The sequence below is a fragment of the Oncorhynchus gorbuscha genome, linkage group LG06, assembly GCF_021184085.1.
Source record: "Oncorhynchus gorbuscha isolate QuinsamMale2020 ecotype Even-year linkage group LG06, OgorEven_v1.0, whole genome shotgun sequence".
NCBI classification, from domain to species: Eukaryota; Metazoa; Chordata; class Actinopteri; order Salmoniformes; family Salmonidae; genus Oncorhynchus; species Oncorhynchus gorbuscha.
This window is the reverse complement of record NC_060178.1, coordinates 77129949-77152947: the sequence shown is the minus strand read 5'-3', so window position 1 is coordinate 77152947 and position 22999 is coordinate 77129949. Positions and strand designations below refer to the sequence as shown.

Genomic DNA, 22999 nt, shown 5'->3' with positions numbered 1-22999 from the left:
GTGCATACATTTGTTTACATACCTGTTAGTGAGCATTTCTACTTTGCCAAGATAATCCATCCACAACCCCAGACTACGTGTAACCACGCCAACCCAGGACCTCCACATCCAGCTTCTTCACCTGCGGGATTTTCTGAGACCAGCCACCCAGACAGCTGATGAAACTGTGGTTTTGCACAACCGAAGAGTCAGAAACCGTCTCAGGGAAGCTCAGCTGCATGCTCATCATCCTCACCAGGGTCTTGAACCGACTTCAGTGAGTAAATGCTCACCTTCGATGGCCACTAGCACGCTGCAGAAGTGTGCTCTTCAATGATGAATCCTGGTTTCAACTGTACGGGCAGATGGCAGTCCGCATGCATGGCAAAATACGTCCCAGTTCTTCCGTGGCCTGCACACTCAGACATGTCACCCATTGAGCATGTTTGGAACTGGATCGACAGTGCGTTCTAGTTCCCGCCAATATCCAGCAACTTCGCACAACCATGGAAGTGTGGGAGAACATTCCACAGGCCACAAACAGCAGCCTGACCAACTATGTGAAGATGTGTTGCACTGCATAAGGCAAATGGTGGTCACACCAGATACTGCATTTCTGATCAATGTCCCTACTGTGGCCAACAGATGCATATCTGTATTCCTAAATCATGTGAAATCCATAGATTATGGCCTCATTTCAAATGACGTCATGTAACTCACGAAAATCTTTGAAATTGTTATATTTCTATTTGCCCGCCTTGATAGGAGTTTAACATACCAGACTGCAGTCAATGACGAGGCAAACAATCGTTTGATGGAATTTGAAATAGAGCACAAAACATTATGGACACCTGATCTGTCCATGACAGACTTACCAGGTGAAAGCTATGATCCCATATTGATATCACTTGTTAAATCCACTTCAAATCAGTGTAGATGAAGGGGAGGAGCCAGGTTAAAGAAGTATTTTTAAGCCTTGTGAAATGAATTGTGTGCCATTCAGAGGGTGAATGGGCAAGACTAGATTTAAGTGCCAAGAACTACAACGCTACTGGGTATTTCAAGCTTAACAGTGTTAAGTGTCAAGAATGGACAACCACCCAAAGGACATCCAGCCAACTTGACACAACTGTGGGAAACATCATGGAGCCAGCTTCCCTGTGGAAGCCTTTGATACCATGTCAAGGCCATGCCTCAATGAATACAGGCTATTCTGAAGGCAAAAGGGGGTGCCACTCAATATTAGGAAGGTGTTCCTAATGTTTGGTATACTCAGTGTATATGCAAGACCTCCCAAGGCCAGAGAAGTTCAGCTCTCAATAAAAGCCAGGAGTTGGTTTCTGCAGTTAAGACTTTATTGAAAAGTTAAACATACACGTTACAACCTTCCAGGTTTCCGGTGATCTCAGCCAAGTGACCAGAAGCTACTGGGATAGCATTGACACTGAACTTGACTTAGTGTACACCACACCAAAGCCGGACAGTATCCAGGCAGTTTGGCTTTACTGTGAACCTTATTAAACCCTCCCATAGTAGTCTGCAGCAAAGTAGAAAACAAAAGAAAGCCTGCCAGGTCAGCCAAGAATGAAAGGTTTTAACCCCAACATAGAATCTGTTTCAAGCCACCCAAAATCTGCTCAGTTTAAGCGAGGGCTTCATCATGTACAGTGTTGATAGAACATCTCAAATCCCAATGGCTGACTGACAGATCATAACAGTACAACACAGCTTTAACCTCGTCCTCATGTGCGTGGAAGGAAAAACAAAAAGGCGTATGATGATATTTAAATAGGGGAGCCTAGTGCAGTGAATAACGCAGTTATAAATGAGATGTGTTCAGACAAGATATTAGATGATTGGTTAGAAATGGTCAAATCAGAAATGTATGACCAAACCCAACCGCTGTGTTTAACCAATCTGATGTCTCACCAAATAAAAACACTTCAGAGATGTACATAGAAGCCACGTGACCAACTAGCTACATGGAAGGAGAACAATGTGGTGTATTTTATTGTCATGGCCGTGTTGGATAGATGCAATGAGAAGGTGTATAAATTATTGACCCACTGAAAGTGTCTTTGATGGAAACGGCAAAGAAAACATTTACAACAAAGAATGACGGGGTAGTGTTTTTTTCTCGTTGTAGCCTCTGAACAAATCCCTTCCATTCATGATATACCCCCTTGCTGGTTTGAGTTGGAAATGGAAATTTTAAGGGCAGATACTGCTGATATCTCGTTTCCTTCACCGCAAGGAGAGTTTAGGCCTCCAGTTCCATCCCCAGGCCCAGCTTGTGGCCTCCAGTGTTGATGCCCTTACCATCTACCAGGGCAGAGAGGGTGAGTTTCACACCTGCAACAGGAGAGAGGAAATCAGGGTCACATTCAGGATGACAGTAAAGAAAATAGGTGTCAACTAGGGATGGAAATTAAGCAAGCCAGAGGGTCGTACTTTCAGATAGATGTGCAGAACTACTGAAAATCCTAAAGTTCCATCCCCGGTGTCGACAATGCAGATATATATCTCGTATAGAACACACATGATTTCCTATTTTTAAAATGAGATACTTGCTGAGATAATCCGCGATCAAGTCGTTGGAATCTCCCCTTTAAACAGCATGCATAATGGCAGTCGCTGGGAAGATCTAGTCGCTAGCCCCCTCTCTCTATTGGCCAACCGTCGCTCCTTTCATTGAAAATGACTGGTTGCCGGTAGCTCGTTTGCGGATGATCTCACCATGTGCTAGTCCTCAGTAAAATACGAACATCTTTAAAATCCATTTGTGCAGTACAGTGCACTTATACATGCACTTATAGAAACATTCCTACTTCCCTCCATATAATGTACAGCATTGTCCAATGAATTTATATTGCAGATAGTACTGTATGAGAGTCATTACGGGCTTAGGTTGAGGAAGAGAAGCAGATACTTGTTTGTGAACAACCCTTCAAAATCGCAGATTAGGCTATTTCAGCAACACCTGTTGCTGACAGGTGTATAAAAATTGAGCACACCCATACAATCTCCATAGACAAACACTGACAGTAGAATGGCCTTACTGAAGAGCTGTGACTTTCAATGTGGCACCGTCATAGGATACCACCTTTCCAACAAGTCAGTTTGTCAAATGTCTGCCCTTCTAGAGCCGCCCCAGTCAACTGCAAGTGCTGTTATTGTGAAGTCGAAACGTCTAGAAACAACAACGGCTTAGCTGCAAAGTGGTAAGCCACAGAAGCTCACAGAACAGGACAGCAGAGTGCTGAAGTACGTACAAATCGTCAGTCACAACACTCACTACAGAGTTCCAAACTGCCTTTGGAAGCATTATCATCACAAGAACTGTTTGTCGGGAACTTAATGAAATGTATTTGCATGGCCGAGCAGTCGCACGCAAGCCTAAGATCATCATGCGCAATGCCAATCGTCGGCTGAAGTGGTGTAAAACTCAGCACCATTGGACTCTGGAGCAGTGGAAACACGTTCTCTGGAGTGATAATCACGTTTCACCATCTGGCAGTTCGACGGACAAATCTGGGATTGGCGGATGTCAGGAGAAAGCTACCTGCCCCAATGCATAGAGCCAACTGTAAAGTTTGGGGGAGGATTAATGGCCTGGGGCTATTCTTCATGGTTTGTGCTAGGGCCCTTAGTTCCAGTGAAGGGAGATCTTGATGCTACACTAGATGATGACATTCTAGACGATTCTGTGCTTCCAACTTTGTAGCAACAATTTGGGGAAGGCCCTTTCCCGGTTTCAGCATGACAATGCCCCATGTGCACAAAGCGAGGTCCATACAGAAATGGTTTGTCGAGATCGGTGTGGAAGAACTTGACTGGCCTGCACACAGCCCTGACCTCAACCCCAGCGAACACCTTTGGAATGAATTGAAATGCCGACTGAGGACAGGCCCAACATCAGTGCCTGACCTAACTAATACTTGTGGCTGAATGGAAGCAAGTCCCCGGAGTAATGTTCCAACATCTAGTGGAAAGCCTCACCAGAAGAGTGGAGGCTGTTATAGCAGCAAGGGGGACCAAGTGTGGGACCAACTTCATGTTAATGCCCATGATTTCAAAATGAGAAGTTTGATGAGCAGGTGTCCACATACTTTATGGTCATGTAGTATATTATGAAGTGTGGGTTGGCCCTTTTATTTTATTTTTATTTCACCTTTATTTAACCAGGTAGGCTAGTTGAGAACAGGTTCTCATTTGCAACTGCAACCTGGCCAAGATAAAGCATAGCAGTGTGAACAGACAACACAGAGTTACACATGGAGTAAACAATTAACAAGTTAATAACACAGAAAAAAAGGGGAGTCTATATACAATGTGTGCAAAAGGCATGAGGAGGTAAGCGAATAATTACAATATTGCAGATTAACACTGGAGTGATAAATTATCATGTACAGGTAGAGATATTGGTGTGCAAAAGAGCAGAAAAGTAAATAAATAAAAACTGTGGGGATGAGGTAGGTGAAAATGGGTGTGCTATTTACCAATAGATTATGTACAGCTGCAGCGATCGGTTAGCTGCTCAGCTAGCTGATGTTTGAAGTTGGTGAGGGAGATAAAAGTCTCCAACTTCAGCGATTTTAGCAAATCGTTCCAGTCACAGGCAGCAGAGTACTGGAACGAAAGGCGGCCGAATGAGGTGTTGGCTTTAGGGATGATCAATGAGATACACCTGCTGGAGCGCGTGCTACGGATGGGTGTTGCCATCGTGACCAGTGAGCTGAGATAAGGCGGAGCTTTGCCTAGCATGGCCTTGTAGATGACCTGAAGCCAGTGGGTCTGGCGACGAATATGTAGCGAGGGCCAGCCGACTACAGCATACAAGTCGCAGTGGTGGGTAGTATAAGGTGCTTTAGTGACAAAACGGATGGCACTGTGATAAACTGCATCCAGTTTGCTGAGTAGAATGTTGGAAGCAATTTTGTAGATGACGTCGCCGAAGTCTAGGATCGGTAGGATAGTCAGTTTTACTAGGGTAAGCTTGGCAGCGTGAGTGAAGGAGGCTTTGTTGCGGAATAGAAAGCCGATTCTTGATTTGATTTTCGATTGGAGATGTTTGATATGGGTCTGGAAGGAGAGTTTGCAGTCTAGCCAGACACTTAGGTACTTATAGGTGTCCACATATTCAAGGTCGGAGCCATCCAGTGCGGTGATGCTAGTCGGGCATGCGGGTGCAGGCAGCGATCGGTTGAAAAGCATGCATTTGGTTTTACTAGCGTTTAAGAGCAGTTGGAGGCCACGGAAGGAGTGTTGTATGGCATTGAAGCTCGATTGGAGGTTAGATAGCACAGTGTCCAATGACGGGCCGAAAGTGTATACAATGGTGTCGTCTGCGTAGAGGTGGATCAGGGAATCGCCCGCAGCAAGAGCAACATCATTGATATATACAGAGAAAAGAGTCGGCCCGAGAATTGAACCCTGTGGCACCCCCATAGAGACTGCCAGGACCGGACAACATGCCCTCCGATTTTACACACTGAACTCTGTCTGCAAAGTAATTGGTGAACCAGGCAAGGCAGTCATCCGAAAAACCGAGGCTACTGAGTCTGCCGATAAGAATATGGTGATTGACAGAGTCGAAAGCCTTGGCAAGGTCGATGACGACGGCTACACAGTACTGTCTTTTTTCGATGGCGGTTATGATGTCGTTTAGTACCTTGAGTGTGGCTGAGGTGTACCCGTGACCGGCTCGGAAACCGTATTGCATAGCGGAGAAGGTACGGTGGGATTCGAGATGGTCAGTCACCTGTTTGTCGACTTGGCTTTCGAAGACCTTAGATAGGCAGGGCAGGATGGATATAGGTCTGTAACAGTTTGGGTCCAGGGTGTCACCCCCTTTGAAGAGGGGGATGACTGCGGCAGCTTTCCAGTCCTTGGGGATCTCAGACGATATGAAAGAGAGGTTGAACAGGCTGGTAATAGGGGTTGCGACAATGGCAGCGGATAGTTTCAGAAATAGAGGGTCCAGATTGTCAAGCCCAGCTGATTTATACGGGTCCAGGTTTTGCAGCTCTTCCAGAACATCTGCTATCTGGATTTGGGTAAAGGGGAACCTGGAGAGGCTTGGGCGAGGAGCTGCGGGGGGGCCGGGGCTGTTGGCAGAGGTAGGAGTAGCCAGGCGGAAGGCATATGGCCAGCCGTTGAGAAATGCTTGAAGTTTTCGATAATCATGGATTTGTCGGTGGTGACCGTGTTCCCTAGCCTCAGTGCAGTGGGCAGCTGGGAGGAGGTGCTCTTGTTCTCCATGGACTTCACAGTGTCCCAGAACATTTTGGAGTTGGAGCTACAGGATGCAAACTTCTGCCTGAAGTAGCTGGCCTTAGCTTTCCTGACTGACTGCGTGTATTGGTACCTGACTTCCCTGAACAGTTGCATATCGCGGGGACTGTTCGATGCTATTGCAGTCCGCCACAGGATGTTTTTGTGCTGGTCGAGGGCAGTCAGGTCTGGAGTGAACCAAGGGCTGTATCTGTTCTTAGTTCTGCATTTTTTGAACGGAGCATGCTTATCTAACATGGTGAGGAAGTTACTCTTAAAGAATGACCAGGCATCCTCAACTGACGGGATGAGGTCAATGTCCTTCCAGGATACCCGGGCCAGGTCGATTAGAAAGGCCTGCTCACAGAAGTGTTTTATGGAGCGTTTGACAGTGATGAGGGGTGGTCGTTTGACTGCGGCACCGTAGCGGATACAGGCAATGAGGCAGTGGTCGCTGAGATCCTGGTTGAAGACAGCGGAGGTGTATTTGGAGGGCCAGTTGGTCAGGGTGACATCTATGAGGGTGCCCTTGCTTACAGAGTTAGGGTTGTACCTGGTGGGCCCTCAGCTCATAAAAGCAGTGAGCGACAGAATGGTTTAACACACAAGAGGACCACTTTTAATTAATACTTAAGTGCTATCCCTACATATGTACTTGAACAGTGAAGCTAAAAAACTTTTCATTTGGCTCTATACTCCAACATTTGGGACTTGAAATCAAATGTTTTATGTGAGGTGACAGTACAGAATGTCACTATTTATTACATATCCATTTTACCGGTTAGAAATTAAAGCACTTTATGAATCTTGTCCCCCCATTTAAAGTAGTCATAAGTATTTGGACAAATTTGCATAGTATATTTAATTTATTCATAAGCTTAGTATTTGGGCCCATAATCCTAGCACGCAATGACAAAGCTTATGACACCACAAACTTGGATACATTTGCAGGGTGACCCAGTCCCCGAAGTGACTTAATAAACCCTCTCGCATATTATTGAGGTCTACTCAGGAATTCAGCATTCCGTTATCTTGCCAAACCCCTCATCACATTTCTGGATAGCGGAGGTTGTCTTTACAGGTCTGATTAGAGTTTAACCTTTCAGTAATGCTATTGGTCAACAACTCAGATGTTATTTAAAGGTCTTGGATTCATTGTGCCTTCTCTTTTTTGTTCCTGATCCACGCTGGTGAGATATACACTCTCCCATGAGCTATGGGCCATGGCACAAGCTATTGTTTCTTTGTCCCATTCCCTCTCTGATCATGCTTAGAATAATGCTTTGTAACTGAAGTTTATGCCTTTTATTTGATTTCAATCATTTAACAAAGTAATTAAATACATCTATATTTATAATTCCATTCTCAAACCTTTGATTGCTGTAACTCAACTGTAGTCTCTTGCATATTTTTTAAATCATCTTATAGTCAGATAACATTTTAAATAGGCTGATTGCATATGTTACGCCCCTGAAAACAGGGGAGAAATAATCACGAGAGTGATACGGTGTTGTATTCTCAATTCAACTTTTAGTTCAACCTTTACAAAAGTAACACATTACAAAACATAAAACGCATTATACAAATAACACAGCAAAATATCTTATTAACAACGCACATGTTCATTCAAAATCGACATAAAATGGCAGCTACTCTCAGTACGATGCTATTCTTCGCTACAACAGAGCAGAGCTAATATTACTCTCTTCAAACTTAACCCTAACTTCCTCAAGATGTTACTAAGACACACCTTAAACACTCTTGACATGTTAGCGAGTTATAACATTTAAATTACTATTTTTATCATCAATAAAGTACCTGAAAACAGGGGAGAAATAATCACGAGAGAGATACGGTGTTGTATTCTCAATTCAACGTTTAGTTCAATGAGAAAAGACCGCCATTTCCCCCAGGAATATGGGTGGAGACCAGAGCCATCGATCTCCGGCTCATAGATTAAGAGCATTTCGTAGATCACAGATTAACACTTTTAGGCACCACAAAATAAAGTAATCAATATAACGTTTACACATTACTCTCACAATTCGTACCCTTTGACAGATTTTAACTTTAACACAATTATATGAATGTTATCAATCTCTATCAACTAATACTGAATGCATCTTTTTAACCTTAGACGTTTTAAGATCCTCACATACTATGAACTTACTAATACTTTTTAATGTATAGCAGGCTATGAATATTTCCTTTAACCTGTCACACAGTCTTATCATGGGTCACATGAAGAATATATAATATTATGCACATATCAAATATTCACCTAATACACAGTTCATGCCCAATATAAATGAATAGTAAATAATGTAGTGTGTCATTTGTAGTGTGTAATTTGAGTCACTTATTGTAAATAAGAATATAATATGAAACAAAAAAATCTCTAGCTTACATAGATGGATTTTGATGGGGATTTATTATTTTATTATGCGCTTAGATTTGCGCAGGGCACAGACATCGACTTTAGGGGGTTAAAGTCCTAACATCAGAACTAAAGGAACAACCTGTGAACTTTATTCTAGTGACAGCTGATAAAATAACCTTTAGAAACACCAATAAGATAACTATTATAATTATCCTTAAAACAAGAGGTCTTACCTGGTCTCAGCGTCTGGGTATAGCCAACACCGACAAGGCTGTTGTTGTTCACTTTAGCCTGAAAAGACCAAATGAATTGATTAACTTAAAATCCAAAGGCAGATAACGACAGCAGTCAGAAATGTACTTAACAACTCTGATATTTCAGAGCCAGACAATGTAGTGAGGTGTAGAAGATATTTCTTGCATGTGTTCTTAGGATACAAAGGACACAGTCAAAAAAAACAACCAAGAAGAGTAGTTTTCCAGACACAGATTAAGCAACAACAAATAAAATTGATGGAAAATCTCCATTGACAATGCTTTTCAGTCCTGGACTAGGCTACATGTGTCTGAAACTGGCACAAAGAGTAACTCGTGCTCGGTACTTACACTGATGGAGGCGCTCTTGTCCAGCTGGTATTTGGCTGCAATGCCAAAGTTTGTGCTGTTGCTGCCGGCAGTCCAGGCAAGGTTGACCGCCGTCTCCAGCACTGGGCTCACCTTCTGGTAGATGGAGCCGCCAAACTGTGCACCGTCGTTACTGTAACACAAGAAAGGGGAGAAGATTTGAGAGAGAACTGCAGTCTTTATAGTAACAATAACCAGGGAGAGGAGTGATAAGAGGGTATTTCTCTGTAGACCAGTTTGAAATAAAGCCCTTTCCTCTACCCTCATATGCAGTTTGTTGGGTCTGACATATTGAGCCCTTTATAGGGGCTTTGGTTCAATCGTTGGATATTCAATGATTATAATTTCCAAGTTGAACCATCACCATATTGCCTACAGCTCTGTCTATTCACCCATGTCAGCATTAAAAATTAAAAAACGTTTTACAATTGAATGTAATTGGTAATGCATGTACACAGCAGAGCACTGGAAAGTCATAACATTTTAAATAGAAAGGCATAATAAACTAATGTATGCCCTCAATTACACGTTGGTGTGCAGCTGGAAGTCCCCGGTCTTGTATCCCACAGCGAAGTTGTTCTGGGTCATCTTAGACTTGGCCGTGTCAAAAGTCATCTGGTAGCCGGCGAGCCAGCCCTCGTAACCCACGACGGCCGCCCCGTGGATAGTGGGGCCAGCAAAGTCAAAGTCGACATCACAGCCCAGGTTGACAAACTCGCGCTTGTAGGCGGTCTTGACTTTGCCGCTCTTCTTGCTGTTGGAAAGGAAAACTGTTTTGGTTAACCATAACCTACAGTCTGAACTATAATATTTTGAATGAACAGCTAAACAGCTCAGGCTTAATATAGCCAGTCTGAGGGAAATGTAGCAACCGTAACATAATGAATGCAATTGGGACAAACCAAGAGATGAAAAACATCACTCCAGTAGTAATTCACCTATACACTTATGTTCATAATCAATAGTCCACAAGCAATAACAATTCGGAGCCACGTCTTTCTGGAACATTACACCAGCCAACAAGGTTTACAGTAGGTGCATCAACACACACAACAACAAATCAGACTTTATGAGCCTCTTGTGCTAATGTTACATGACACCAAGCCCAGTTCTAAACTAATAGCCTGGCCAGCATGAAGCTCGCTGAGAAACTAGCCTTCTGTGGGTTGAAGTTACCCCCAGACACCGATCTTGAGTCAGTTTTGCATTGTCTGTACTAATGGTGAAGTTTAGGATAAAGGAAGCGGATCCTAGATCTGTACCTAGGGGAAACTCATCCCACGGAGCTCAGTGGACATGCAGTGACTCATGGAGGAATAAGGATATGAATGGGCACTTCAGGCTAACGTTGGACCAAATCATGGTTTCAGCGGCATAAAAAGAATCTAGTTTAGTAAAATGGCAGTGGACATTGATGCAACCAATAAAACATACAAATTGGATAGCAAAGTCAATGGGTTGCTAAATGTGTCCAAATGGTCACAGTTTGGAGGCCCTGCTAGGAGAATAAATAAACTACATTCAAATAAAAGCACAAAAACAGTAACACAATCCATGGCTTGGATGTGATTCAAATATTACTACACAGATGAGTGCTAAAGTTTATTTGACTGACCAGTCACCTCAGATCCACCCACAAGCCTCTGAGGAGTGCGCACCCCAGATCATGTAAGGACATCAGGTGCTGGACTGACTTCTGGACAAGCTACATGTTCATACCATCAGCACCCATAGATCCTTTAAGTACTAGAACTAGTCCTCTGCATTGAACTTGTACATGACTAATCATACCCAGTGTTTGGTGAGAAGGTTGTGTCGAATGTCAGCTTCAGACCCTTGGCAATCTAGAGGGAACCAGAACAGAAAGTTGGAAAAAGACTGGCAACACGAGGTTGATCTACCTGCAGTTAATTTGATCAATACATATTGCATATTAATTATTTGTTTGAATCACCTTTTATTGTGTCAAGGCTATCATGATGCTCCATAGACAGATTTTATTGTGTAAGGATAACCAATTGAGTTCCAAAAATAATGTTTTTTTGAATCCGAACCTGGTCTTCAACGGTGATCTCTGTTCCCAGGGTGTTGTCAGTGTTCCACTTTTCTGTGAAGGTCAGGCCATACTCGGACCTCTTGTATTTGGTTTCAAGGCTACCTGCCACCTTGCTGGTGTCCGTGTTTGAGGAGCCAGCTGTTTTGAACTCCTGTATAACATTTGTAAAAAGATTCAAATCAGGATATGAACAAACTTGTATAATTATCTGAAAGCTCCTGGGTTATCATCATCAAGGAGTGTATTGAACTATACTGCCGTCAAGCTCCCAGGGTTGTAAATTGAAATGACCTTCTATTACACAATTACTGCAATCATAAACATGTCTAAACTTTTACATATGGTAGAGTAGATACAATTAATTTTCAAAGTACACAAATTATTAGGAAGAAAATAAGTAAACTTACCACTCCACTGTCAGACTTGGTCTTCACATCAAGCTTCACCAGGCCAAACCCTTTAGGGGGAAAAGCAAAGTTCTTATGAATTAAAAGCTATTTCGCAACCCTTGCATTGTGCAAATTCATCCTCGGACGGTTTACACCATATGACATTTTCACCCTTTGATATGCCAAAACTGTAAACATATCATGCCGTGTGATAATTGATCCGGTGCCAAATAGGGGAGAACATGTAGAAATGTGCTGTAAGAAGATTTTTTTGCATATGTTTTTTATATATCTAAAATATTTTCCTTGGACACAAAAATAACATGTCACGACAACAGCTTACATATAGGAGCACCCGCCCAGCCTTCCTATTGGTTTAGCATGCCTCTAACAAAGCCACCCGATTGGTTATTCTTGTTCTTACACAAGGTGTTCAATACAACCAAATCAATGACCAGTATAGCCTATTCCAGAGTGAAAGGTACAGTACCATAGCCTTTGTTGAAGATATCCTTGGCAGATTTGCCAAGGTCACCATATGATGGAGGCACTGCCATTACACCTGCAGCAGGAAAAGAAATATGCATATATTACACAGTCAGAGTATATTTTAGTTTACAAAATGCCTGTGCAAGGGTGCGTAGTTCAGAAAACAATGTTTCTTTTGAGTCTATAAGCATAGCTACTCATCCAAAACAGCTAGTCATCCTTTGGGATAATATTTATTTTCCCCCAACTTAAGGGCGTGGTTGCCTGTCTGTATAAGAGCCAGCTCTATCAGCCCAGAGCATGGGTTCCCTTGCAGATGCTGGATATGATAAGTGGCCTGTCTGTCTGCATAGCTCTGCATGGCCAACTTATTTAAACTGACGCTAGGCCATAACTCTGTGACTCATTCAGTCAAGGCTAGGTGGAGGAAAATAAAACAATTCCAGAAAGGGTGGGTCTGGGAAGGGCTCCACTCCCCAGCCAAGTACTGTCTCCTACCCAGTCTGTCTCATTAATCAATCAATAACTGGGTATGGTGCAACTCAGACTCCATTACTAATCTCCTGGAACAGTCTCTAGGACAGACCGTGGTAGGTGGGTCTTTCTGTTACAAGACCACGCAGTCATTCCTGGTTCATGTGAGGCCTCATCTTTGAGTGAGGGTATAGCATAGGTATACTGTAAGAAAGGGGGTGTTTGTGTAGTGAATCTATTTTTGACATCCTGTGGTTGTCATAACAGCTGAATCAGTTTGGATTAAACAAGTTGACATTGTCACCACACTGTTACAATATGGTTTAGGAATGCCTGGTGTTCCACACTAACAGTGTCAGGTATTCATTCACCTGTCACTACACACTTTTCAGAAGTGACAACCATAAAACCTATAAAAATGTATGCGTTAATTAAGCAATTCGACATATGCCATTCAGCAGAGCCAGCTGGGTGGTAGCTAGTTAGCCAGCTAAGGTTAACAGATAGTGAGAAGCTGTACTTTCACGTTCCAGTTCTGTATCTAACGTTAGCTAAGGTGGCTGGTTAGCTAGCAAGCTAATGATATGGAAAATATAATGGTATGCCAATTATGGCAACTGTAACGACAAACGTCATACTGAGCGTGGGCAAGGTTAACTGAGGGAAGCCATTGATATATTCAACCTATCCTATTGCTACCTAGTGTTGCTGTATCGAGTTAGCTGGCGTAGAAGCGCGTGTCAAAGTTCTGAGATATATTATTTATGCTGGACAATAAAACAATGTACATATTCCTTGTGCATTTTCTGTACAGAAATGTTTAAGTTGTATCAACACCTTAAAAATAGTCTGCCATGCACAAGTAGCTATGTAACCTGCTGTACGTCCGCATTGCCAGGCATGCATTGCATGCAAAGGAAGCTAACTAGCTACAGCTAACGTAGCGGTCTAGTTAGCAGATTGAGTTGACTATCTAGCGTTACTGTTACAAAATGGAAGTTATCTAGTTAACTCACAGTTAGCTACTCCAAGTAACAAAGTAATCCAGTTTAATTTGTAGTCTTAATTTCACACACATGTGCACCGGACATGAGTTGTCCGCTACAGTACTCGTAGCATAACTCAAGCTAGCTATGCTAACCGGCTAGCTAGCTAGGAACATTGAGCGATTGCGTGTCAGGCAGTACTCGGGCAAGCGTGGTCATAAACTGCGACAAATATACAGTTTGGCTAGTTCATCTACAGTAAAATCCAGTTCAGTTGCTTTACTCACCGGTAAGATATGGGACTATAGGTCAACTAAAGTGACTTTATTCAGATGTTTGTGGCGCCGCTGTAGACTTCGCCGGTTGGACTGGAGTGTAGGACGAATTGAAGGAGACTGCAAGGAATGACGTCCACAGCATATCAAACATCCGATGCGAAGGACCTGTCCTTGAAACATGTTCACCTGTCTTAACATACTTGCAGATTCATGACAAAATAATTACAAAATGAACAAAGATAAAAATGCATTTTTTTTGCTGTAAATATTTTTTGTACATTTTCTTTATTATAGAATCATTCATTTCCGGGTGTAACTTCTCATTGACAACTATATTTGATCGTGTGAGTAGGTCATTGGTCATGTGGAGTACGATCACTAGAATGAGAAAGGCACTGAGGGAGTAATCCGTACATATCTGACTGGTGTTAGACTTTATTGACTATTCTGATCTAATCTTCAAATCTATTTTTATCGTCTTCTTAGACTTGTATAAAGCCTTCGATGCAGTGGAACATGAGTTTCTATTTCTTATGCAAAGTTGCCAATTTTGCTTTACCTCTTCCTGCTTGCAACCCAACTATTTACAAGTTGTATTATATCCAACGATACACAGTTGAAGTTGGAAGGTTACATCCACTTTGGTTGGAGTCATTAAAACTCGTTTTTCTACCACTCCACAAATTTTGTGTTAACAAACAATAGTTTTGGCAAGTCGGTTAGGACATCTACTTGGGCATGACACAAGTAATTTTTCCAACAATTGTTTACAGACAGATTATTTCACTGTACCACAATACCAGTGGGTTAGAAGTGTACATACACTAAATTGACTGTGCCTTTAAACAGCTTGGAAAATTCCAGAAAATGATGTCATGGCTTTAGAAGCTTCTGTTAGGCTAATTGACATCATTTGAGTCAATTGGAGGTGCACCTGTGGATGTATTTCAAGGCCTACCTTCAAACCCAGTACCTCTTTGCTTGACATGTGAAAATCAAAAGAAATCAGCCAAGACTTCAGAAAAATAATTGTAGACCCTCACAAGTTTGGTTCATCCTTGGGAGCCATTTCCAAATGCCCGTAGGCACCACATTCATCTGTACAAACAATAGCACACAAGTATAAACACCACAGGATCACATAGCCATCATACCACTCAGGAAGGAGACGCGTTCTGTCTCCTAGAGATGAATGTACTTTGGTGCGAAAAGTGCAAATCAATCCCAGAAAAACAGCAAAGGACCTTGTGAAGATGCTGGAGGAAACAGGTACAAAGGTATCTATATCCACAGTAAAACAAGTCCTATATCTACATAACCTGAAAGGCCACTCAGCAAGGAAGAAGCCACTGCTCCAAAACCACCATAAAAAGCCAGACTACTGTTTGCAATTGCACATGGGGACAAAGATCGTACTTTTTGGAGAAATGTTCTCTGGTCTGATGAAACAAAAATAGAACTGTTTGGCCATAATGACCATTGTTATGTTTGGAGGAAAAAAGGGGAGGCTTGTAAGCCGAAAAACACCATCCCAACCGTGACGCACGGGGGTGGCAGCATCATGTTGTGGGGGTGCTTTGCTGCAGGAGGGACTGGTGCACTTCACAAAATACATGGCATCATGAGGAAGGACAATTATGTGGATATATTGAAGCAACATCTCAAGATATCAGTCAGGAAGTTAGTTTGGTCAATCAATCAATCAATCAATCAAATTTATTTATATAGCCCTTCGTACATCAGCTGATATCTCAAAGTGCTGTACAGAAACCCAGCCTAAAACCCCAAACAGCAAACAATGCTCACTTCCGGGTTGGAGCGAGCGGTCGCATCTGCATTTCGCTCCGCAGGTAGTATAACTTTTTCATTACATTTCATTACATTATAGCACAACGGTTTGTTTTGTCTAATCTTAGCAATTTCTTCTTAGCTAGCTACATAGCCGTCTTTGTATCAAAGATAATTGCGTAATTATCGTATTTCGCCGTCCTAACGTAGTCTTCACTAGCCAGCTAGCTAATGTCCACCGATTAGCTGCACTGTAGAACTATTACACTCAACTGAACGACTTGATTAGTGTAGTGTTAGCTAGCTACATAGCTGTCTTTGCTGTCTTCGTATCCAAGATAATTGTGTAGTTTAGAGTGTGTAGTCTTAGAGTGATTATCTTAATTTACCGAGGTTAGCTAGCCAGCTATTTGTCGTCCTTAACGTAGGAGACACTGCTAGCTAGCCAACAGCTAGCCGACAGCTAGCCAACAGCTAGCCAACAGCTAGCCAACGTCTACCGAATAGACTCACAACCCGGTCGCATTCACAGGTAGTATCACATTTTCATTTCATTTCATTACAGTACAATGGTTTGATTTGTTTGATCGTAGCTAGCTACATAGCTAGCTACATAGCCATCTTTGTATCAAAGATAATTGTGTAGTCTAGAGCGACTTTCTAGGTTAGCTAGCCAGCTATTGTCGTTCTTTTAACGCAACGTAACGTAAACAACACTGCTAGCTAGCCAGCTAGCCCCCGAATAGCAGCACTGCAGAAACTATTACACTCAACGGAACGACTTGATTAGTGTAGTGTCAACAACGCACCCACTGCCAGCTAGCCTACTTCAGCAGTACTGTATCATTTTAATCATTTTAGTCAATAAGATTCTTGCTACGTAAGCTTAACTTTCTGAACATTCGAGACATGTAGTCCACTTGTCATTCCAATCTCCTTTGCATTAGCGTAGCCTCTTCTGTAGCCTGTCAACTATGTGTCTGTCTATCCCTGTTCTCTCCTCTCTGCACAGACCATACAAATGCTCCACACCGCGTGGCCGCGGCCACCCTAATCTGGTGGTCCCAGCGCGAGTTCCAGGTCTCCGGTAGCCTCTGGAACTGCCGATCTGCGGCCAACAAGGCAGAGTTCATCTCAGCCTATGCCTCCCTCCAGTCCCTCGACTTCTTGGCACTGACGGAAACATGGATCACCACAGACAACACTGCTACTCCTACTGCTCTCTCTTCGTCCGCCCACGTGTTCTCGCACACCCCGAGAGCTTCTGGTCAGCGGGGTGGTGGCACCGGGATCCTCATCTCTCCCAAGTGGTCATTCTCTCTTTCTCCCCTTACCCATCTGTCTATCGCCTCCTTTGAATTCCATGCTGTCACAGTTACCAGCCCTTTCAAGCTTAACATCCTTATCATTTATCGCCCTCCAGGTTCCCTTGGAGAGTTCATCAATGAGCTTGATGCCTTGATAAGTTCCTTTCCTGAGGACGGCTCACCTCTCACAGTTCTGGGCGACTTTAACCTCCCCACGTCTACCTTTGACTCATTCCTATCTGCCTCCTTCTTTCCACTCCTCTCCTCTTTTGACCTTACCCTCTCACCTTCCCCCCCTACTCACAAGGCAGGCAATACGCTCAACCTCATCTTTACTAGATGCTGTTCTTCCACTAACTTCATTGCAACTCCCCTCCAAGTCTCCGACCACTACCTTGTATCCTTTTCCCTCTCGCTCTCATCCAACACCTCCCACACTGCCCCTACTCGGATGGTATGGCGCCGTCCCAACCTTCGCTCTCTCTCCCCCTCTACTCTCTCCTCTTCCATCCTATCATCTCTTCCCTCCGCTCAAACCTTCTCCAACCTATCTCCTGATTCTGCCTCCTCAACCCTCCTCTCCTCCCTCTCTGCATCCTTTGACTCTCTATGTCCCCTATCCTCCAGGCCAGCTCGGTCCTCCCCTCCTGCTCCGTGGCTCGATGACTCATTGCGAGCTCACAGAACAGGGCTCCGGGCAGCCGAGCGGAAATGGAGGAAAACTCGCCTCCCTGCGGACCTGGCATCCTTTCACTCCCTCCTCTCTACATTGTCCTCCTCTGTCTCTGCTGCTAAAGCCACTTTCTACCACTCTAAATTCCAAGCATCTGCCTCTAACCCTAGGAAGCTCTTTGCCACCTTCTCCTCCCTCCTGAATCCTCCTCCCCCTCCTCCCTCTCTGCAGATGACTTCGTCAACCATTTTGAAAAGAAGGTCGACGACATCCGATCCTCGTTTGCTAAGTCAAACGACACCGCTGGTTCTGCTCACACTGCCCTACCCTGTGCTCTGACCTCTTTCTCCCTCTCTCTCCAGATGAAATCTCGCGTCTTGTGACGGCCGGCCGCCCAACAACCTGCCCGCTTGACCCTATCCTCTCTTCTCCAGACCATTTCCGGAGACCTTCTCCCTTACCTCACCTCGCTCATCAACTCATCCCTGACCGCTGGCTACGTCCCTTCCGTCTTCAAGAGAGCGAGAGTTGCACCCCTTCTGAAAAAACCTACACTCGATCCCTCCGATGTCAACAACTACAGACCAGTATCCCTTCTTTCTTTTCTCTCCAAAACTCTTGAACGTGCCGTCCTTGGCCAGCTCTCCCGCTATCTCTCTCAGAATGTCCTTCTTGATCCAAATCAGTCAGGTTTCAAGACTAGTCATTCAACTGAGACTGCTCTTCTCTGTATCACGGAGGCGCTCCGCACCGCTAAAGCTAACTCTCTCTCCTCTGCTCTCATCTTTCTAGACCTATCGGCTGCCTTCGATACTGTGAACCATCAGATCCTCCTCTCCACCCTCTCCGAGTTGGGCATCTCCGGCGTGGCCCACGCTTGGATTGCGTCCTACCTGACAGGTCGCTCCTACCAGGTGGCGTGGCGAGAATCTGTCTCCTCACCACGCGCTCTCACCACTGGTGTCCCCCAGGGCTCTGTTCTAGGCCCTCTCCTATTCTCGCTATACACCAAGTCACTTGGCTCTGTCATAACCTCACATGGTCTCTCCTATCATTGCTATGCAGACGACACACAATTCATCTTCTCCTTTCCCCCTTCTGATGACCAGGTGGCGAATCGCATCTCTGTATGTCTGGCAGACATATCAGTGTGGATGACGGATCACCACCTCAAGCTGAACCTCGGCAAGACGGAGCTGCTCTTCCTCCTGGGGAAGGACTGCCCGTTCCATGATCTCGCCATCACGGTTGACAACTCCATTGTGTCCTCCCAGAGCGCTAAGAACCTTGGCGTGATCCTGGACAACACCCTGTCGTTCTCAACTAACATCAAGGCGGTGGCCCGTTCCTGTAGGTTCATGCTCTACAACATCCGCAGAGTACGACCCTGCCTCACACAGGAAGCGACGCAGGTCCTAATCCAGGCACTTGTCATCTCCCGTCTGGATTACTGCAACTCGCTGTTGGCTGGGCTCCCTGCCTGTGCCATTAAACCCCTACAACTCATCCAGAATGCCGCAGCCCGTCTGGTGTTCAACCTTCCCAAGTTCTCTTACGTCACCCCGCTCCTCCGCTCTCTCCACTGGCTTCCAGTTGAAGCTCGCATCCGCAACAAGACCATGGTGCTTGCCTACGGAGCTGTGAGGGGAACGGCACCTCAGTACCTCCAGGCTCTGATCAGGCCCTACACCCAAACAAGGGCACTGCGTTCATCCACCTCTGGCCTGCTCGCCTCCCTACCACTGAGGAAGTACAGTTCCCGCTCAGCCCAGTCAAAACTGTTCGCTGCTCTGGCCCCCCAATGGTGGAACAAACGCCCTCACGATGCCAGGACAGCTGAGTCAATCACCACCTTCCGGAGACACCTGAAACCCCACCTCTTTAAGGAATACCTAGGATAGGATAAAGTAATCCTTCTCACCCACCCCCCTTTAAGATTTAGATGCACTATTGTAAAGTGACTGTTCCACTGGATGTCATAAGGTGAATGCACCAATTTGTAAGTCGCTCTGGATAAGAGCGTCTGCTAAATGACTTAAATGTAAATGTAACCCCACCCACTTTGCCAAAGCACAGCCCCCAAACCACTAGAGGGATATGGGTCTTCCAAATGCACAATGACCCCAAGCATTCTACCAAAATTGTGGCAAAATGGCTTAAGGACAACAAAGTCAAGGTATTGGAATGGCCATCACAAAGCCCTGACCTCAATCCTATAGAACATTTGTGGGCAGAACTTAAAGCGTGTGCGAGCAAGGAGGCCTACAAACCTGACTCAGTTACTCCAGTTCTGTCAGGAGGAATGGGCCAAAATTCACCCAACTTATTGTGGGAAGCTTGTGGAAGGCTACCTGAAACGTTTGACCCAAGTTAAACAATTTAAAGGCAATGCTACCAAATACTAATTGAGTGTATGTAAACTTCTGACCCACTGGGAATGTGATGATATAAATAAAAACTGAAATAAATCATTCTCATTCATATTATTATTCTGACATTCACATTCTTAAAATAAAGTGGTGATCCTAACGGACCTAATACAGGGAATTTTTACTAGGAATTTATTTCAAGAATTTTGAAAAACTGAGTTTAAATGTATTTGGCTAAGGTGTATGTAAACCTTCCAGACTTCAACTGTACAAGGGATCTCTATTGCTGACAGACATTACCATAAATCATCTTGCAGATGATACCACCCTCTTTTTGAAAGATGCTGACCAGATTCCTAAAGCAGTCGATGTGGTAAATATATTTTCCAAAGCATCTGGTCTTTGCCTAAACCTTAAAGTGTGAATTGTTTGCTGTAAAAGACTGTGTGATACCCTCTATCTGCAATATTGCAGTCAAGGAAAAAATAACATACCTTTACCATATCAACAGGAAAGATGCTCATTAAATTGCATGCATATTTCTGAAAAAAAGTAGTTGAAACATTGGTTGCAGAGGGATTTATCCTTGAAAGGTTGAGTATTGTTTTCTAGAACAAAAGGTATCTCCAGACTTACGTACGCAGCCCAGTCCCTACATCTTGACAACAAAATAGGTAAAGCGGTTGACCAGATGCTTTTTATCTGGAAAAATCATGCACATTACATTAGGAAATCTATTATCACATATGAATATGGTGTTCTCAGTTTTTTGATTTTTCTATTTTGAAAAATACTTTTAAGATAAATTGGGCTAAACATTTCTTAAAGAATCCAACTTCAATTTGGAATTTCATCCCCATTATATCTTCTCACGTTTTGGTGGTTTCAATTAGTACTCTTAGCGTGGTCATTAACATATACACATGTTTTTTCTCCACATAGGTAGGCTATTTCATTTGGAACAATGAGGATATTCTGTATAGAAACAAGTCTTTTTAAGTACTGGTTTAATAATCATATCCTGCTGGTGAGTCAACGTTTTAATGCAGAAGGATTATTACTCAATTAGGATGAATTTTTATCACGTTACAATATCCCTGTTACACCTAGATGTTCGCCGTAGTCTTTGATGCTATTCCATCTGGAACTCTCATGTTGTTTAGAGGTGTCAACAGACACCTTGAGCTACCACCGCTTAATCCAGTTGACTCTCCAATAGGAGAAATGTGTTTCTCCTTGCTCCCTCAGAACAGATCTATACATGCTTTATTTCAAAGGGATATTGAATATTTTCCTTATGTCACAATTTACTGGAATACATTTGTCCAAAATATCTGCTGGGAAAAGGTTTGGCTATTACCACACAAATACCTGCTTATTAACAAAGTCAGAGAGGTCTCTTTCAGAATTATCCATAAGTATTACCCTGCGAATCATTACCTGAAGAAGCTTAACATTAACTGTACTTGTTGTGTTGAGCATCCAGAAACAGTTTTGCATTTATTTTGGCATTGTATACATGTAAATAAATTATGGCAAGATATTTATAGTTTTATAATTGTTAATATTCTTCATGACTTTTGTTTATTATGGGAGAATGTGCTGCTCTGTCACGCCTTGGTCATTGTATTTTGTGTTTTTGTTATATGGTTGGGTAGGCCAGGGTGTGACATGGGTTTATATGTTGTGTTTCGTATTGGGGTTTGTATTATTTGGGATCTGATTAGGGGTGTGGTATAGCTGATTAGCTGTGTGGTATAGGCTTGGCTGATTAGGGGTGTGGTATAGGCTTGGCTGCCTGAGGCGATTCTCAATTAGAGTCAGGTGCTTATCGTTGTCTCTGATTGGGAACCGTATTTAGGCAGCCTGAGTTTCGCTTTGTATTTTGTGGGTGATTCTACCTGTCTCTGTGTCGTTTCACCAGATAGGCGCGGTCACTTGGTTTTTTCTTTTCACTTGTTTTGGAAGAAGAGTACGAGCGCCATTCTCCTTGCGGAGATGGTGCTAAATACATCTACACGGTCGGTCCCTGGGATTGGGCTGGCCAACACGATTCGGTTTGCTTGGAAGGAAAAGGAGATGGAGCCTTTAGGACGGGAATCGTTTGGAAGGATAATATTGATGGGGATTCTAAAGCTGACGGTGAAGGACGTGTTTTGTTTCCAAGGCAACTCGTTGGAGGGAGCATACGACGTGGCGCTATATACAGAGGAAAAGCACGATGATATCCTGAGAAGGGCAAGAGAGGTGAGAGGCCGATGTGCCACTAAGAAATAACAAGCCTGGCGAAGAATAACTTTAGGGTTGTAACTGTCAACATTTACAACCCTTATGTTAAGGACGAAGAGGTGAGGGCTTTTCTGGGGAGATACATGGATAACGTCTCCTCAGCAAGGCACCTCAAAGACTCCCTTGGGTTTTGGAATGGGAGGAGAGGCTTCCAGGCCCTCCTCAGAGAGGACCCAAGGGGACATGGTGGCTACCTCCATCCTCCTGCTATGTTCTCCCTAGGGGCTGACAGGGGGACGTTGTTTTATGCACGTCAGCCCCCATTTTGCAGGCGCTGTATGGCCTACGGTCACATATTCGCCTCATGCAGTGCAAGAAAATGCATGATGATTTTGTGCATCTGAGGATCACGAGGCGAGGGATTGTGACAAGCCTAAGACATGCCATGGGTGTGGCTCGTCAGCACACCTGTGGAGGGGGTGCCCGGCCCGTCAGAGGTCATATGCGTCTGCGGCTGGGGGGGAGTAGGAGCGGGTTATGGGGGAAGAAGAGGAGGGGAAGGAAGCACGCCTCATGACCAGAGTTCAGGTCCAGAGGGGAAGGCCACAAGGAAGGAGGAGGAGCCAGAAGCGGCGGATGGAAGAGAGAAGGAAACGGGGGAGTAGGAGAACCAGAAAAAGCGGCGGAAGAAGGCAACCGAGTGGAG

At 44.0% G+C, this 22999-nt stretch overlaps 1 protein-coding gene across 1 annotated transcript; it reads right to left on the bottom strand.

The window, feature by feature from the left end:
• Positions 1–1312: 1312 nt before the first annotated feature.
• On the bottom strand, positions 1313–14091 carry vdac2 (voltage-dependent anion channel 2). Its single transcript, XM_046354140.1, has 9 exons — positions 13937–14091; positions 12191–12262; positions 11719–11768; positions 11310–11462; positions 11047–11099; positions 9782–10009; positions 9238–9388; positions 8866–8923; positions 1313–2331 (listed from the first exon to the last, which is right to left on the bottom strand). The coding sequence occupies exons 2-9, from the start codon at positions 12255–12257 to the stop codon at positions 2240–2242; spliced, it is 852 nt and encodes a 283-aa protein (XP_046210096.1). The 5' UTR covers positions 12258–12262; positions 13937–14091; the 3' UTR covers positions 1313–2239.
• Between the last annotated feature and the right edge of the window lie 8908 nt (positions 14092–22999).

Bases quoted from the DNA above. Each gene is read 5' to 3' on its own strand.
- vdac2 (XM_046354140.1), bottom strand. From the start codon at position 12,257: ATGGCAGTGCCTCCATCATATGGTGACCTTGGCAAATCTGCCAAGGAT. The intron at 11,463-11,718 runs GTAAGTTTACTT...AATGTTATACAG, and splicing joins CCAAGTCTGACAGTGGAGTG to GAGTTCAAAACAGCTGGCTC. The intron at 11,100-11,309 runs GTTCGGATTCAA...GGTTCCCTCTAG, and splicing joins AGATCACCGTTGAAGACCAG to ATTGCCAAGGGTCTGAAGCT.